Source organism: Mauremys mutica, chromosome 10 (assembly GCF_020497125.1).
Source record: "Mauremys mutica isolate MM-2020 ecotype Southern chromosome 10, ASM2049712v1, whole genome shotgun sequence".
In the NCBI taxonomy this organism is placed as follows: domain Eukaryota; kingdom Metazoa; phylum Chordata; order Testudines; family Geoemydidae; genus Mauremys; species Mauremys mutica.
Window position 1 is genome coordinate 27,519,733 of NC_059081.1, and position 18,876 is coordinate 27,538,608.

Here is an 18,876-nt window from a genome sequence, read left to right on the forward strand (position 1 = left end):
TTTCTTTAAATTATTTAGCCACACTAGAATAGCTTAGACAGGAAAGACAGTGGGTGCCTCACATCAGCATAGCCTAGAGATTAGGGCACTAACACAAGCAGTAGTAGAGCCCAGTTCAAATCCCATCTTCCCCTCTGGTGGAGTGAGGATGTGAACTAGGGGTTACTTACATCCTAAGGTGAATACCCTAACCACTGGGCTAAAAGTTCTGAGGCTTTGCCTCCCCAGCCTCTTGCTAAAACAACTTAGGCACCTAACTGCACACCTGGGTTTGCAGTTGAGAATCCCAAGCTAGAGGAAGTTACCTATCCCCAAGAGAAGGGCAGGGCTTAGCACACACCCCTCCTCTTGCCAACTCCCACAGTCTATCTTACATAAGAAACAGCCTAGCATCCTGCCTTTGGTGAATCCCAGGGTACGTCTACACTACGGGATTATTCCGAATTTACATAAACCGGTTTAGCAAAACAGATTGTATAAAATCGATTGCGCGCGGCCACACTAAACACATTAAATCGGTGGTGTGCGTCCACGGTCCGAGGCTAGCGTCGATTTCTGGAGCGTTGCACTGTGGGTAGCTATCCCGTAGCTATCCCATAGTTCCCGCAGCCTCCCCCGCCCCTTGGAATTTCCGGGTTGAGATCCCAGTGCCTGATGGGGCAAAAACCATTGTCGCGGGTGGTTCTGGGTACAGCCTCACCCCTCCCTCCCTGAAAGCAGCAGACAACCGTTTCGCGCCTTTTTTGCTTGGTGAACTGTGAAGACGCCAAAGCACAGCAAGCATGGACCCTGCTCAGCTCAATACCGCAATCGTGGATGTTTTAAACACCTCGCGCACTCTTGTGCAGTATATGTTGAACCAGGACCTTCAAACCGAGGCGAGGAGGAGGCGGATACGGCAGCGCGGCGATGACAGTGATGAGGACGTAGACACAGAATTCTCTCAAACCGCGGGCCCCTGCGCTTTGGAGATCCTGATGGTAATGGGGCAGATTCTATCCATTGAACGCTGATTTTGGGCCCGGGAAACAAGCACTGACTGGTGGGACCGCATTGTGTTGCAGGTGTGGGATGATTCCCAGTGGCTGCGAAACTTTCGCATGCGTAAGGGCACTTTCATGGAACTTTGTGACTTGCTTGCCCCTGCCCTGAAACGCCATAATACCAAGATGAGAGCAGCCCTCACAGTAGAGAAGCGAGTGGCGATAGCCCTGTGGAAGCTTGCAACGCCAGACAGCTACCGTTCAGTCGGGAATCAATTTGGAGTTGGAAAATCTACTGTGGGGGCTGCTGTGATGCAAGTAGCCAAAGCAATCACTAAGCTGCTGCTACGAAAGGTTGTGACTCTGGGAAACGTGCAGGCCATAGTGGATGGCTTTGCTGCACTGGGATTCCCTAACTGTGGGGGGGCGATAGATGGAACCCATAGTCCTATCTTGGCACCGGAGCGCCAGGGCACCCAGTACGTAAACCGGAAGGGGTACTTTTCAATGGTGCTGCAAGCACTGGTGGATCACAAGGGACGTTTCACAAACATCCACGTGGGATGGCCAGGGAGGGTTCATGACGCTCGCGTATTCAGAAGCACTACTCTGTTTAAACGGCTGCAGCAAGGGAATTACTTCCCAGACCAGAAAATAACAGTTGGGGATGCTGAAATGCCTGTCGTTATCCTGGGGGACCCAGCCTACCCCTTGATGCCATGGCTCATGAAGCCATACACAGGCAGCCTGGACAGTGGTCAGGATCTGTTCAGTTACAGGCTGAGCAAGTGCAGAATGGTGGTGGAATGTGCATTTGGCCGTTTAAAGGCGCGCTGGCGGACATTACTGACTCGCTCAGACCTCAGCCAAACCAATGTCCCCTATGTTATTGCTGCTTGCTGTATTCTCCACAATCTCTGTGAGAGTAAGGGGGAGACCTTTATGGTGGGGTGGGAGGCTGAGGCAAATCACCTGGCCGCTGATTACGCGCAGCCAGACACCAGGGAGATTAGAAGAGCACACCAGGAAGCGGTGCGCATCAGAGAAGCTTTGAAAATGAGCTTCATCAATGGCCAGGGTATAGTGTGACTGCTGTGTTTGTTGATGAACACCCAACCCCCTTGATTGACTCATTCCCTGTAAGCAACTCACCCTCCCCCTTCGAGTACAGCTTACTTATGCAAATAAAGTCACTCTCATTTAAAAATCATGAATTCTTTATTAATTCATTATAAAAAGAGGGAGAGAAGTAAGAGTGTGGTTTGGGAGGAGGATAGGAGGGATGGAGAAGGCCATTAAAAAAATTTCACAGTAACGACAGCCTTCTGGTTGGGCTGTCCACGGGGGTGGAGTGGGCGGGTGCACGGAGCCTCCCCCCACGCGTTCTTACACGTCTGGGTGAGGAGGATGTGGAACATGGTGAGGGTTGAGGGTGGTTATACAGGGGCTGCAGCGGCACTCTGTGATCCTGCTGCCGTTCTTGAAGCTCCACCAGACGCCGGAGCATGTCAGTTTGATCACGCAGCAGCCCCAGAGTTGCATCCCGCCACCGCTGATCTTCCTGCCGCCATCTCTCATCTCGGGTGTCCCTCCTGTCCTCACGTTCACTGGCATCTTTCCTGTAATTTGATACCACGTCCTTCCACTCATTCAGATGAGCTCTTTCATTGCGTGTAACTTCCATAATATCCGAGAACATTTCATCTCGCGTCTTCTTTTTCCTCTGCCTTATCTGTGCTAGCCTTTGGGATGGAGGAGGGACGCTTGAAAAATTTGCAGCTGCATGAGGGAGAGAAATATTTAAAAAGATACATTTTACAGAACAATGGTTATACTCTTTCACAGTGAACAGCACTATTCACCTTACATAGCACATGTGATTTCCCTACAAGGTCGCATTTTTCATCTTAATACTGACTGCCTGCAGCTCTGGAGTTACAGATCTCACAGACACAGGTCTGGGCATCAGAATTCAGCTTGCATGCGGCCATGGTAAGCCACTGTCTTTCGGCTTCTGTAGTGATTTACCCCTCCCCCCAACGCATGGCTAATACCACGCTAGCTCCCTGCTAATCAACATCCTTCCCACCCCCCCACCCACTGCGTGGCTGGTAGCTTGGGGAAGATCCCCGCTTACCAAACACAAAAAAGATCATCGGCATTTCACTCCTCCCCTCCCCCCGCTTGGCTACATGCAGGAAAGGATTTTTTTTAAGCTGCTGCAGTCCACGAACCCAGTAGGAAAATGGCCATCCCCCTTACTTAAATTCCTGATTTTTAACCAGGACGATATCACTTTGCTGAGGATAATACAGCGAGATAAAGAACGGATGCTTCTTGAATGCCAGCAATCACCGGGACCATACGCTGCTATGCTTTGCCATGCAATGATACCTGATTACTTGCTACATGCATGGCGTGGTAAAGTGTCCTACCATGGTGGGCGGAACAAGGCTGCCTTGCCCAGAAACCTTCTGCAAAGGCTTCTGGAGTACCTACAGGAGCGCTTCATCGAGATGTCCCTGGAGGATTTCCTCTCAATCCCCGGACATGTTAACAAACTTTTCTAAGTAACTTATCTGTCTGCGAATGCATCCCAAGTCCTCAGGGCAAATCAATCATTAAAAAACGCTTGCTTAAAAAACAATGTTTGCTATTTGCAAAGGTACACTCACCAGAGGTCCCTTCCATGGCGTCATTGTCTGGGATAGTTGCTTGGGAGGCTAGGAGGAGGGTAATTCCGTCAGGGTGAGAAAAAGCTCCTGGCTGCTGGGGCTCACGGAGTGCTGTGTGCTCTCTGCTAGGTCGTCCTCCTCTTCTTCATCTTCATCTTCCCCGTCTGCATAATCCTCAGATATGGCAGAGATTGCAACCCCCACCTCGGAATCCACGGTCAGGGGTGGGGTACTTGTGGCGCAGCCCCCTAAAATTGCATGCAGCTCAGCATAGAAGCGGCATGTTTTTCGACCTGCCCTGGACCTTCCGTTTGCTTCTTTGGTTTTCTGGTAGGCTTGTCTGAGCTCCTTAACTTTCACTCTGCACTGCACTGAGTCCCTGCTGTGGCCTTTATCCATCATAGCCTTAGAAATTCTTTCAAATACTTTTTCATTTCGTATTTTGGAACGCAGTTCTGTTAGCACTGAATCCTCTCCCCATATAGCGATCAGATCTAGTACCTCCCGTGCAGTCCATGCTGGGGCTCTTTTTCGATTCTCAGGAGACTGCATTGTTACCTGTGCAGATGAGCTGTGCGTGGTCACTTGTGCTGATGAGCTCTCCACGCTGGGGAAGCAGGAAATGAATTTCAAAAGTTCACGGGGCTTTTCCTGTCTACCTGGCCAGTGCATCAGAGTTCAGAATGCTGTCCAGAGCGGTCACAGTGGTGCACTGTGGGATACCGCCCGGAGGCCAATACCGTCGATTTGCGGCCACACTAACCCTATTCCGATATGTTAATCTCGATATTAGCGCTACTCCTCTCGTCGGGGAGGAGTACAGAAACCGATTTAAAGAGCCATTAAAATCGATATAAGGTGCCTCCTAGTGTGGACGGGTGTGGCGTTAAATCGGTTTTACGCTCCTAAAACCGGTTTAAATGCCTAGTGTAGACCAGGCTCCATTCTAAGGTACCTCTCTCCTCATTCATTGCATGGAAAGCCTAACCACCAGGCTCAGGCTTTGTGAATCCCAGTGATTTTCTAAACACCTAAAAGTTAGGCGTGGCAATGTCACCCCACCTAAATTGCTCTGTGAATCTTGCCCTGACGTACAAAGAAGAGCAACCAAAAGAAAAAAGGGTTGGAAAATAAAACTTCTGAGGAAAGATTAAAAGAATTTGGTATGTTAAATCTGGAGACAGGATAATTTGTAATGGTCCCATAGACATTACATTGCTTTAACTTATTGATTGATTTGTTTAAGTAACACCAATTTTACCTTTAAAAAGCATTTAGGGTGGCTAAAAGCATTAATTTGATTTTTTTAAAGACACAAAAGACAACATGATTTAAACAAAATGATTGAAATCACTTCAGACGTTATAAACTACATTTCAAAGGCTTTTCCCTATTGCCGCATTGCTATACAGTCCAAACTGTAAAGATAAACATTCAGGGGCCTATTTCCCCATAGACACATACACATAACTTCCATTAGCTTACTGTATATACTTCCTTTTGGGGTTAAAATAGGAGGTCATCCAGGATGTATATAAATGTAGAAGGAAAGTAACTGCACACAGAGAGAGCATTTGTCATTGTTTAAAGAACCTAATAGAAAGTGCCCAACAGAACTGTAATAGTCAATTTATGTTGACTGTCACAGAAGCAAACACATTACAATATTGTATATCTTGAATAATTGTGCATAATTGTTACTGTTTCCTGGCATGTATTGTGCTTGTATATCTTGAATAATTGTGCATAATTGCCACTGTTTCCTGGCATGTATTGTGCTTCTTGTGTGCATACATGTTCCTTTTTTAGTGAATAAAAAATGGAAGCTAAAATGGATGCAAATATGGGAAAGTTTCCCCTATATACAATTAGGAAACTTCCTTACGTGTAAAGGGCCAGAAGTGGAGAATATACTGTAACATACTAAAATTGATCTTATATAGGGATTTGCATTCACTGTATCCTAGGGATTAGCACAATCCATAAAAATAGAAAGCAGAAAAAGCAAACCCTCCATTTAATCTAGTAAGCAAAGAGAATTTTAGAACACCCAGTTTACTTTTCACTATTTATGTTGCTTGTCTGCTGTGCACACTTCCCTCATCTTGAACAATGAAAACAGACTAGTCAGTTTCACATTTGTTTCTACTCAATTAACTTTCAGGTTCTCATGCATTAATACAATATTGTAATGTTTAGATTGAAGCACTGCAGGAGGTTTAAAATAAAGATAATTATAATGGCAATGGTTTTAACATCACAAGAATATTTCTACTGGTTTTAGGTTTTGGGAAAGCTTATTTTTACAAAACCTAAATTTTGGGACAATGTTGACCAATATTGTTGTTATTTTATTTATTTATTTATTTATTAAGCACCAACAGAGAGGCACTTAGATACCACAGTGATAAACAAAGTGTAAAGGTCAAAAGAAAGAGAGTTAGACATTTCATAGGAGCTAAAGGAAGGCAAAGTCCCTGTCACAGTGAGCTTCTATTCTGAATACCATTTGCTATTTATGCAGCACTATAAATGACCAAGGAATTTTATGGTCAAAAACACACAAACAAAAACCAAAAAGGTCTTGTCTCTTTAGAGTAACATACTAAGGGGAAGTTCTTCAGCTGATGTCAACTGTCAAAGCTCCAGTGACTTCAGTAAGGCTCTGACAATTTATACAAGCTGATGCTTTGCCCATAAAAGCCCAATTTTGAAGTTCTTTACTCAGGCTGAAGTTAATGAGAGTTTTGCTTAAGTATGGATGACAGGATTGAGCTGCAAACTGACAACATCCCATTTCAAAATAATGATATATTTCTCTAATATATATTTGTCCCAGTCCTGCAGTCATTATTTCCAGTATTTTTCTTGACTGCTGTGTGTTTGTGAGTAGAAAAATATTTTCTATCTATCTATGTATTTCCAACATTTTTCTTAACTACTATTATGGTCCCACAGTAGCAAGACCATAGTTAAGGCTGCATCAGATTTTTCTGTTTCACAGGGTGGGTGCCTCAATGTCTCACTTTTTTTCAGAACTGTTTTTTGTAGGCATGCCATGGGGAATTTGAACCAAATTTCACCCACTAATTAATATGTGTGCGGAATGATCTCCAGTGTGTATTTTGTGTTTGTATATTATTGGCTTATTAGGAAATTTGGGAAAACCAGGACACTGGAAAAGTCTGTTATATTCCTTACAATGCATATTTGCTGCCCCCTGCTGCTGCCTGAGCAGTAGCATTGTGACATCATAGATAGCCACTCAGCACTCGCTGCCTCCTGTTTATTTGCATAGATAGTGAGTGATGGTGACCAGATGTCCCGATTTTATAGGGACAGTCCCGATTTTTGGGTCTTTTTCTTATATAGGCTCCTATTATCCCCCATCCCCGTCCCAATTTTTCACATTTGCTGCCTGGTCACCGTAGGAGATTCACTAGTTCCCTGGCTATCATGGCAACGGCTGCCTTTGCAAACTGATTTACCTCAGACAGTCAGGACATTCTTACAAAGGAGGGGACCAGGAGGAGCTGCACTGAAAGCAGACTGGGTTTGGATCAGCTTTGGCCGTGCTCCTTTAGGTTTGTACTGGGGCAAGTTACACTGTTTCTTTTCAAAGATTAACTTGTTTGTTACTTTCCTCAAAAAGAGTTACACGAAAATGAGACACAAAGTTCTAGCTCCTTTTCATGTATATTGTGTATCTGTTTCAGGAGTATCAATTTTTTTTGTCAGGGTACAAAGTTCTTGGTCAAGGTATAGTCAAGGTCCAGACTCCAGAGAAAATAAATAATAGTAATAATTAATAATTAATTAATAATAGAATACAAAGCATGTGGCAATCTGGATTTGCCCATAGGCCACCTATTGACTACCCCATATCTATTTCTTACAAATTGGGGGCTACGGCTTTCTGAATATTTACTTTAACAACCCCCCCCACCAGAAATTATCATTGTGAACCTCTACTCAGTTTTCTGTTACACAATTTACAAAATAAATGTCATGCAGAAGTTGCAGCAAAACTGAAGTTGCATTTAAAATGTTTTCTTTTAATACAATTTAATGTAATTACTTTCGATATATTAGTCCAACATGGTTCTGTATGGTGAAATATGGCACTTTTTAATCAATGGAAATAAATTACACAGTGAAGACAACAGATGTGTAAATGCTTTATTATTTAACTAGCACATATATAAAATATTTTCTTTCTATTAAAAAAATTAAGGAAATTCACAAACAAAAATCCCCATTCATTTACCATTAGATATGGTGGCACTCATCAATAAACTAAACCGTAAAAGAATGAGGAAATACAAAGTTAAGGATTAAAAAGGATTAAAAGGTTGCAAAGTCAACCAGTCTCAAATTAAGAAATGCCAGAATGAACATTGCCTATCCAACCTGAATTCGTCCCCTCTTGTGTGTATGCATTATGATAAGGATTTTAATTATATATTCCTATAATATTTTTAATACAGGACCCTAGATTCATTCAGTGCAAAGCAAGTGGTCAAAGCAAGTAAAACCATGCTCTTTATATCTGAGTTAATCTCTGCAGAGTAATTTTATGTATGGCAGGGTATTGACGGATCACAGGTTTATGTTGCACACGTTATTACTTTAACCTTTCCCTTTCACACTCTCCTAGTGCCGCACCACAGATGGGATTGCTGAGCTAGATGCTGAAGCAAACACTTATGTATTGTTGGAGTGAAAAGGTATTTTTCTCAAGTTAACATATGAGGATAAAGAGTACATCACTCAACTTGCATCCCAGAAATATGGATGTAAGGTGTGATCCTGCTCCTGTTATAGTCCTCTTTCTACTGAAAAAATTGTTGCACACTTTCCCCCTAGCTTAATAGTTTATTTCACTATTTATTGGGATATTGTTTTTTACTCTGATGATTTGTATGCAAACAAAGATTTTGAATGTATCTCCATCTTTACGGAGGCCATCAACACTCAGCATGCTAGTTTTCTTAAAAAATGCAGTGTAAATGGACAATACGTGAGATGCTGAGCTATCTGGCAACACTAAAACTCTGGGTTTGACTTTCTTCATCAAGTTTGTATACACTGTTTCATTATTTGGCTCAGGTAAAGGTATAATTACTTATCTTTGCTGTCTGGTGATATTCAGGAAAGTGTTGCAAATTAATATTTAAATTAAATACAATAACTATATTAAGAGAATATTAAGGCTGCATAATTACCCATTAAAAAATCAGGAAATGACAAAGTGAAGACTCAGTGTGGACCCTTAACTCTGCCCCCCTTCATGTATTATGATATTGTGATGCATTAATTAGTTTTCAGATCACCGAGTACTTTTTCAGAGAAAGGTCACAAGATTTTTTTTATATAATGGGAGAAGTATATTTTCTCTCTCTCACCTCATTCAGATATAGCTGAACTCTTATTGGTTATCATTCCCACCAAACTAATGGTAAACCCACCTATGCAGAGACCAACCATGGAAAATAGTGTCCCAAAAGCTGGATGTTCTACAAAGAAAAAAACATCTTGAAAAGGGGATTCATAACAGAAACCATTTAGCAACCTTCAGTATAGCTATCACAGAATGCTTCAAATCTCAGGCACAGGACTGTGATTTGTTCTCTGTATTATAACTCCCTAAAATATGACCCTGGGGTTGGCAGAGGTTGGGGATTTCACTCATGTAGGAAAATTTTGCAATTGTCTAGCTTGGTTTACTTTCACAATATACTGTGATAAAGGTTGAAACAAATCATTTCATAATTAAATGATCTCATAGCCATTATGATTCCCTTCTATGATTTACCCCCTTCTAAAATATTTAAAATCTGGAGGTTGGCTATACTAAACTCAGACTGAATTTTTGTGGCCTGCAAACAATTTTGTGTTTAGGGAACCGTGGGTAGGAAAAACATAGAAATCCTCCTTACGATCTGACAAGTTTGTTTCCACGTGTGAAGTGGTTTAGGGCTAGCTGCTGGTGTGGGTTTGTGTATGGCTCCTTTTGAGTGTGCATGTTGATTCCTGCGAACCGGGGCAGGGACTACGAATCCCAGCTATCCCCGGGCGGGGGGCGGCTCAGTGGGAGGTGGCTAGCGAAAGGGGGCTTTGTGCTGCTGCTGCTGCAGGGGTGTGCGTTTGTCTGGAATCGGAATCTGCTGCGGCGCGGCTGAGTTTTGTGGTGGCTTGTGTTGTGTGGGGGGCCAGCGTGTATGTGTCAGAGGCAGCAGCAGCAGCCACATCAGGGGGAGCCGGGGCGAAAGAGGGACCGCTAAGCCGGAATCATGTATCTCACCATCAGGATTGCGCGCAGGGAGTGGTGTGGAAATTGTGCAACATGCAGATAAGATCCCAGTTTCCTAACGCCCTCTCCAGAAGAAAGAGAGCGAGCTTGCCCTGGGCAGGAGGGAGAGGAGACAGCCAGCATGAAGGTTGAAGGGGATCATTTCCACGGCCAGTGCTAGAGGGAGACCTAGATCTGTGCAAGTCGCTTCCCCGTGGCTGTTTTGTTTGGGGCGGGGGGGGGACACCGGATCGGGCTCAGCCAGGGAGGAGGGGAAGGGAAGGTGTGTGGGGGAAGGGGGGCGGCGAAGGAATAACGGAGAGAGAGGCGGTGCGGTGCACTGCACACAGACTGAGCGAGGGAACGAGCCGGAAGAATCGCCCCTCTCCGCGGAAGGGCCATCGCCATGGGCAATGCCGGGAGCATGGATTCTCAGCAGACGGACTTCAGGGCTCACCACATGCCTCTCAAGCTGCCCATGCCCGAGCCAGGTGAACTGGAGGAGAGATTTGCCGTCGTCCTGGTGAGTGCACGTCTTCCCCAGCGCGATCCGCCCCGGAGCCCCGCGGCGGGTGGGGTGCGGGGCTCTGCCTGAGGCTCCAGCCCCTTCCCCCGGCCGGGACTCGCTGGGGAGGGGGGGGGTGTAGGGTCTGCCCACGTCTCCGATGTGTGGGAAGGAGCCAAACTGCCGTAGGAGCCGCTCGCCCATTGTCTGCAGGGAGCGGGGCATCGGCTGGGCTGTTTGCTCCGAGCTGCTGCCGGGGGCTCCGCTTTGTACCGGAGAGGGGCGGCCCATGAGGCTCGGAAGCGGCGGCGGCGGCGGCGGGGGGCGAGGCAGGCTCTGGCCAAGTTACTGCGGGAAACGCGGCCGTTCCGTTGCCAGCCCCCTGGTGTAAAGGCCGAGCCGGAGCGATCTGCGTCTCGTTTGCAAGTGGGACACAATAGTGGGTTGTTGGGAGGCGGAATCGAGGCGTGGAAGAGTTCGGAACTGGGCGCTCTGGAGCCTGCCTCGGAGAGCCGAAAAGAGGTGGCTGCCTGCGGTGCTGCTTGTTGGTGCTTCCACTCAATAAACAAGGCAGCTTCTCTTTCCCACTTCAGACCCGCTCCTGATCCGCGTCTCTTTCCTTTGTAAAGCAGCCGCCTTTTACTTCTGTTCCGCGCACAGTTTTCATAGACATTTCTAAACCTTGGCCATTCAGTCAGTTGCTGAGATGCAGGGGGCGTGGTGTCTCTGGCTGCCTCCGTGAAGGGTTTGGATTAGCTTTAGCCCCAGGACTAGGCAGGCCAGATTCTGATCCCGTTCACACCAGTAAACCATGACTACTGCTGCCCCTGGCTATTATAAAGCTGGTGTATGTGAATTAGGAATCTTGCCCTGTGTATGTGATCCGAAAAGTGTTTCAAGAGTGTGCAAAAGGGTGACCAGATTCACGCTATGTAGACTTCAGTGATGTCACTAACGTTTCAGTACAAACCCAGTGTAAACAGATAAAAAGAACCGGATTAAATCACCTACCACGTGTTACCAATTTGCTCTTTGCAGGGAAAGCTATACTAAGGTGTTCACAGTTTAAATATTTTGTGAAATCTTTTCTGGGAAATAAAAGGGTAACAGAGTGCATTGCCATTTATTTGCGAAGGTTGTGTGTGTTGTGTAGTTTGCTGTACAACCATCAGTTTCGTTTTCCTGTCTCTGAACTGTATAATTTGTTATAGAAATCAGCATTTATAGTAATAGTTTTCTTCTACCTAGGTTCAAGTCCAGCTGAAAGCACTAATGTGGTATTGAGGGAACAGACTACTTTGCATTTGCCTTTACTTGCCTCTCTCTAATTTTGTGAATGTTAATTCTCTGTCCTGCTAGATGGTGCCCTAGGAAATACAATATGTACAAATTGGCATTACTTCTATAAGGGCACACAGTATGAGAGTATATACTGTATGCCACCTATGTGACTTTCCTTCACAATGTGAAGTTTTTTCTCACTAGAAATACATTCCTATTATGTGGTTTCTATCTGGACTTCATCCAGATATATTGAAGTAAAATGCAAAAATCAAACACTCAGCCTTTCCATGGAACACATACATAAGTGTATACATTGCTTGCTATTATTTCTGGTGCTGGTTTTACATTACTTTTGGCTATTAAACAGAACAGATAAACCTATCTCTTGTAATATCAGTATGTCTTTATCTGCATAGTATACATGATTCAGTATTTGAAATCAAGTTCCCAGGACAACCTTCAAGGAATGGACATAACTTCTGTTGATGTTATATAGTATGCTCTAGGAAAAGTCCATATTTTGTTTCACATTTAAATATTTTGAGTAGATTATATAGATCAACAAAAATATTGCATTCTTTTTATGCAATTCTTACTTGTGAAAATGATTTCCTTGTATCCAATGAAGTCCCTGGCACACAAAGAGGAAGGGGGGGAATTTATACAAGAAAATATGTATACCATAACTTGAATTCATGTTAAATATTAATTTATAGTCACACTCTAGACTAACCTTCTTCTCTGTGTTGTGAAATACTTCCTGGTGTTGGAGGAACAGTTCTCAGATTCAAACTGATAGGTGTTTAGACTATTTCTGGTTAGACCAAGACAGATTATCATGTCTATGGCTATAATAAGCCTATTCAAGTAGGAACTCCCACAGATATACCAAATGGCAAGGTGTTATGATTATTAGACATATTAAGGGAGCCTGATTCAGCTCTCACTTTTACCAGAGCAAATCAGGAGTAACTTTATTGACCTCATGGAAGTAACACTGATATACCATGTGTGAGAGATCAGAATCAAGCCTATTATGCCTAAACCTAGCCAGAAGACTAAATCTGTAGAAGAAAAACTGCTTTTGAATTATAATCAATGGCAGAATTAGTTTGTGAAAGGAGTAGACAGTGTGTGAGAATGCCATGTGTTACGTGCTTTTAATGCAACCATATAGGCTTGATCCAGAACTCCTAGGAAAGGAAAAGTCAGTCTTGCCAGTCACTTGAGTAGGAGCAGGGGATATATGTTATTAGCTGGACTGTAGATACACTTGAAGTGTCAGAGGCCCAATCCTGCAGCCTTTACTTCTGGGGGTGGCAGATAGTATGTGCTCTGATTCATGGGGATGGTCTGGTGATGACAAGCCTGCTCCTCTGAGAAAGGGCTGCAAAGCTGGGCCCAAATTTTAAGAGGCTCATAGGCCTGTGCTGGAACAGGAACAAAAAAGTTGCCCCAATGACTTGGTATTTTCATATGGTGTCATGATGATCAGTATTCATCACAACTGCTAAGGAACAGTGTGACAACTTTATAAAAGGAAAGCCTTCATGTAATTCATCTCTTCTCCTGGTCCCTCAGTCCTTCATGGCTTGTTTTCATAGTGTTTCACTCTGTGATTCACCCATCCAAACACCATAACCTGAGAGTCATGGTGATAGAATGAGTGTGAAAGGAATAGTATCCTTAAAAAAAAAAGGGTGGTGGTGGTGGAGGGATGATATAAGGATAAGAGATTTATTCTGAGAAATAAGACAAAATGGACACTGTAAGGCCTAAATCCGACCTTCTTTACAAGTTATATGAAGGGATCAGTCTAGCATTCCTTGCACCCCTACACTCCCACTGTACTCCTAAAAGGGCTGGCTGATCATGTCAATATCATTTTTAATGTAAGTGAAATTAGCAAAGCTGCTTTCGACATTGCACAGAACAGCGTTCATTGCAATCACTGCTATTTGTGTGGATACAACAACATCCTGAACAATTCTTCTCTGTTCTTGTATGCAAGCAGTGATGTCATATGTATAAGAATTCTTCCATTCAGATCCAAAAAGGGGATCTTAAGTTATACTTTTCTGTCCTCAAGCAAAATCTGAGCAGAGAGCCACAGAGATGGAAAAACTTTGAGAACATGTGTGTTCATGATCGAAAGCATAAGACCACATTTTTCATGTGAGTGCCTTGACATTAACTGTTCTCTTCATTCTCTCTCTTTGAAATGTTTTCTCTCAAATAACCTACCAAACAATAATGTGGTCTGTTCAGCATATGGATGAACAGCGGCATGCATAGAGTTGTGCATATGTGGCAAACAGGTGTACCAGCTGGTATTTGCTAACCTGCTAATAACTATACACTTGAGGAGGGGTCACCCACAGAATAGTTTGTCGTACTGCCTCTTTGGTTAGCCTCATTCTCTGTGGTTTGAGGAGTATAATTTAAAAGAGGTGATGAATTACCTGGGAAATGTTCCAGGCTCTCTCTCTCTTTAATTAAAAAAAAAAAAAGTTAAACACTGCCTGCACTAGGTAGGTTTCTTTGGTGTGTAACAGTGCTGCCAGCACTACTGAAGATGTATTGTGAGTACAGGCTGGATGGGGCCCAGTTCAGATAGAAATTAATATTTTCTCCAGGATCAACTGCATCACACTTTTCTGTTCCTACTACAGTGAAACCTGGAGAGTCTTCTTCGCTCTCTAGTACAGACTTCTCTCTGTATTATTCTATTGATACAAGGCATCGAGGGCATGACTACACTGCAAAAAAAAACAACCCCAAACCCTGCAGCAGCTTGTCTCAGAGCCCAGCTCTACAGACTCAGGCTAACGGGGCTTGTGCTACAGTGCTAAATATTGCAGTCCAGCCTGGGCTCTTGAGGGTGTGTCTGCATTGCAATTAGAAACTCATGGCTGGCCCATGCCAGCTTACTTGGGCTTGCAGGGCTCGGGGGCTATTTAACTGCAGTGTAGACATTTGGGCTCAGGCTACAGCTCGAGCCCTGAGACCCTCTCGCCTCACAGGCTCCTAGAGCATGGGGTCTAGCCTGAATATCTACACTAGAATTAAACAGCCCCTTAGCCTGAGTCCTGCAAGCCCAAGTCAGCTGGCACAGGCCAGCCATGGGCTTTTAATTGCCATGTTGAAATACCCTGAGACACCCCCCATCTGGGTTTCAGAGCCCAGGCTTCAGCCCACGTGGGAACATCTACACTGATATTTTTAGCTCTGTACATGCATCTGATGAGCCCTAGTCTGTAGGCCCAGACCTCTGAGACTCACGGGGAAGCTTTTTTTTTTGGGGGGGGGGGGGGGTGATAATGTAGATGTACCTAGAGTGAGCTTTTGACACCCTGTTAATCTGCATGTGCGCACACACACTCAATATAATCAAATCTATTTTAGGTTTTTCTGTGTCACCTATGACCATAGTATCTGAGCTCAGACTTTGGTAGTGAAAAATGGTCCCAACTATTCATAAATTCTTCAGCACTGTCACGAGCTTCACTCTCTGCTAGAGATGTCTCCTCTGGATTGCTGTGGGGATTAGATCTTTCCAGGTGCTGTGCCCTCCTCTCAGTCTCTTCACTCATCCCATCTCAATCTGCTGCCCCTCTTGCTCCAAACACACTTCCTTCTCCTAGGGAAGAACTGCAGACTATTTCCCCTGCAACCTCTTTCAGCTCCTGAGCTTTATACCGGCCCCTTCTGTTCCTGTCCAACTAAGCCTCATTTAATCAATCCCTGCTCCCTGGCTCCTCCCTCCAGGTGCAGGCTGGGGAGTTAATTGGCCCACCTGGCCACCTTAACCCTTTCAAGCCTTGTGTGGGATAGACACCCCATTGCAAACACCTAGAACTTCTAGCAGTTTTGCAAAGCATTGTCTAACAACTTTACGTGCTGCAATTTTTGAGGTTGCCGATGTGAATGGGCTTCCACTGGTTTTACTACTATTGTGCAGTGTGCCTCCTAGCGTAGATCGCTTTCACTAGCTGGGGCCAATAGTTAGCTGCCCTGATGTTCCAGAAAGACATTTCATATGATGGGATATATGTAACATGCAAACTGAGGAAAAGAAAGTGGGATATATGGATTTAGCCTCCTTCTTGAGAGAGAGCAAGTGTTTATTTTCATGTCTGTATCTGCAAGCAGAGTGGTGTTTATTCTACCCTTTATCAAGTGATGTAGTTGACATTTATATGTATTTTGCCCTTTCAGTGGGATGCCTGAAATAATCATAGAAATGTAGGGCTGGAAGGGACTTCAGCTGAGGCAGGACCAAGTAAACTTAGACGATCACTGACAGGTGTTTGTCTAAACTGTTCTTAAAACCTCCAATGATGGGGCTTCCACAGCCTCCCTTGGAAGTCTATTCCAGAGCTTAACTACCCTTATATTTAGAAAGTTTTTCCTAATAGCTAACCTTGCTGCAGATTAAGCCCATTACTGCTTGTCCGACCTTCAGTGGCTATGGAGAACTTTGGTTTCAATAATGGCTCCTTTGGTTTCAAACTCACTTTTAAGCAAGAAGTACGTATGCTAGGAAAGTGGCAGCACAATGCTATTGCCTACATTATCATCACTGACTTCCTAAGTGGCCAGTGGAAGATGCCAACTAAAGTGACAACCAGATTCCAGCTGATCATGTGCTTGCCACGACAGGCACAGCCTCTCAAGCATGTGGGAACCTCCTGCTTGAGCAGATTCTTCAACAATTTTTTTTCCTTTGATATCATGAGCCAAGTGTCCACAAGTCACAAATCTAAGGAGCCACCACTCATTTATTTTGAATAGGAAGCTGTTGACTCGCATGTTTAAGCAGTATGTGGAGATAGGGTGACCAGATGTCCTGATTCTATAGGGACAGTCCTGATATTTGGGGCTTTTTTATACGGGCTCCTATTACCCCCCACCCCCTGTCCCGATTTTTCACACTTGCTATCTGGTCACCCTGTGTAGAGAAACTGTGCTGTATGTGTTTATAGCCACCGTCCTTCCAGTACTATTATCTGATACAGTGAATTCAGGGTTTGGAGACCTGGGGATAAAGGCTGTACTTCCAGATGGAGCTTACAACAGGGTGGTCCTTCTCTAAACCTTTAACAGTGGTGTGTGTTTATAGATGACACACGGTGTGGAGGAGGTGGCCAGGGCAGAGTTGGCAGAGTGTATTGTTGTCTAATGGGCTGTGATTGACATCATTTGACTGTTGGCTCACATATCAGTTGGGATGTTAACATGAAACATCCCCAGGCCCTCTTCATATTACAAATGAGTGTTGTGTGCCTGGTTCCATAGAGCCAGGGAAAACCCTGTTTTGAAGAACTATGAGAAGGAACTGGGAGGGAGGAGAGGGAAGGTGGACCTAAAGCCACTGTCATTAAAGCTTTTCTAGAAACTGCATCCAGTGACACCATCAGTCTGCATAGCAGCTCAGCAATGTTCTAATTCTGAGCATGTGCAGGTGGGTGATTGGGGCTCAAAACTGTTCCCATTGAAGGCAGTGAGAGGTTTGACATTAACTTCTATGAAAGCAGGCTCTCACCATCAGTATTTCCTTCTTCACACTGAACTTTTGCATGTAATCTGTAGTCCGTGCCTCAGTTTCTCTATCTGTAAACTGTGTAATGAAACACCTTCCTTGCAGGAGTGTTTGTAAAGTGTTTTGAGAGCCTTGGATACAAGCGCTATAAAAGTCCAATGTCCTTATTTATTGTTTATTTAATAGTGCTTAGGATCACTTTCGGTCTCAGTCTCTAAGCTTTTATCAGCTCTTCTACCCTTCACTTTACAAAATATACAGATGTAGGGGTCTGCAGGTCACTAAACTTGGTAATGACACAAGTAACTTCTGCAAGGTGTTTAATTCTTGTCATTTCACCAAGAGTTGGGGCCAAATAAATTCCTGGCATAGGATGAATTTTGAAGTTGGCCTTTTAAGGCGGGGTGGGCAAACTACGGCCTGTGGGACCGTCCTGCCTGGCCCCTGAGCTCCTGGCCTGGGAGGCTAGCCTGGCCCCTCCTCTGCTGTCCTCCTACCCCCGCAGGCTCAGCTAGCTCGCTCGCTCCACCGCCGCTGCAATGCTCTGCGCGGCGGGGCTGTGAGCTCCTGGGGCAGCGCAGCTGCAGAGCCGGCCTGACCCGGTGCTCTGTGCCGTGTGGTGGTGGCGGCCGCGTGGCCCGGCTCCCGCCGGGCAGTGCAGCTGTAGCGCCTCCAGCCACCGGTGTTCCAGGCAGCGTGGTAAGGGTGCAGGGAGCGGGGGGGGGGTGTCAATAAAGGGCAGGGGAGTTTGGGGTGGTGGTCAGGGGTCAGGGCAGTAGGGGGGGAACAGGGGGCTGAATGGGGGCAGGGATCCCGGGGGACAATCCGGAAGGATTGGGGGTTGAATGGGATGGCAGGGAGCAGTCAGGGGCAGGGGTTCCAGGGGCAGTCAGGGGACAGGGAGAAGGGGTGGTTGGATGGGGCAAGGGTCACGAGGGGGGCATCAGGGAACAGGGGGGGGTTGGATGGGGCAGGAGTCCGGGGGGGTCAGATAGGAGGTGGGGGCTGGCCATGACCCCCTCCCCTAACCGGCCCTCCATACAATTTACAAAACTTGATGCGGCCTTCAGGCCAAAGAGTTTGCCCGCCAGTTTTAGGGCTTCATTCACAAAGAAATTTAGGACTTGAATATTGTGTGGAATTCTGGTCATCCCCAGCTCAAAAAAGATACGTTTGCATTGGAAAAGGTGCGGAGAAGGGTAACAAAAATGATTAGGGGTATGACAGTTTCCATGTGAAGTGAGATTAAAAAGACTGGGACTGTCCAGCTTGGAAAAGAGATGACTAAGGGAGGATATGATAGAGGTCTATAAAATCATGAATGGTGTGGAAAAAGTGAATAAGGAAGTGTTATTTGCCCCTTCACATTTCAGAAGAACCAGTGATCACCCAATGGAATTAATAGGTGTCAGGTTTAAAACAAACATAAGGAAGTATTTCAGACAACTCACAGTCAACTTGTTGAACTCATTGCCAGGGGATATTGTGAAGGCCAAAAGTATAACTGGGTTCAAAAAAGAATTAGCTAAATTCATGGAGGATCGGTCCATCAATTGCAATTAGCCAAGATGGTCAGGGATGCAACCCCATGCTCT

The 18,876-nt window shown here is 45.0% G+C and overlaps 1 protein-coding gene across 4 annotated transcripts in view; it reads left to right on the top strand.

The window, feature by feature from the left end:
• The first annotated feature begins 9,810 nt into the window (after positions 1-9,810).
• The window catches only part of FMNL2 (formin like 2), a 265,339-nt gene continuing 256,273 nt past the window's right edge, over positions 9,811-18,876 (top strand). For all 4 annotated transcript variants that reach the window (XM_045032311.1, XM_045032313.1, XM_045032310.1 and 1 more), the window contains exon 1: positions 9,811-10,473. In XM_045032311.1, the coding sequence (XP_044888246.1) occupies positions 10,357-10,473 (117 nt within the window). In that variant the 5' untranslated portion in view covers positions 9,811-10,356. The remainder of the gene's footprint in view (positions 10,474-18,876) is intronic.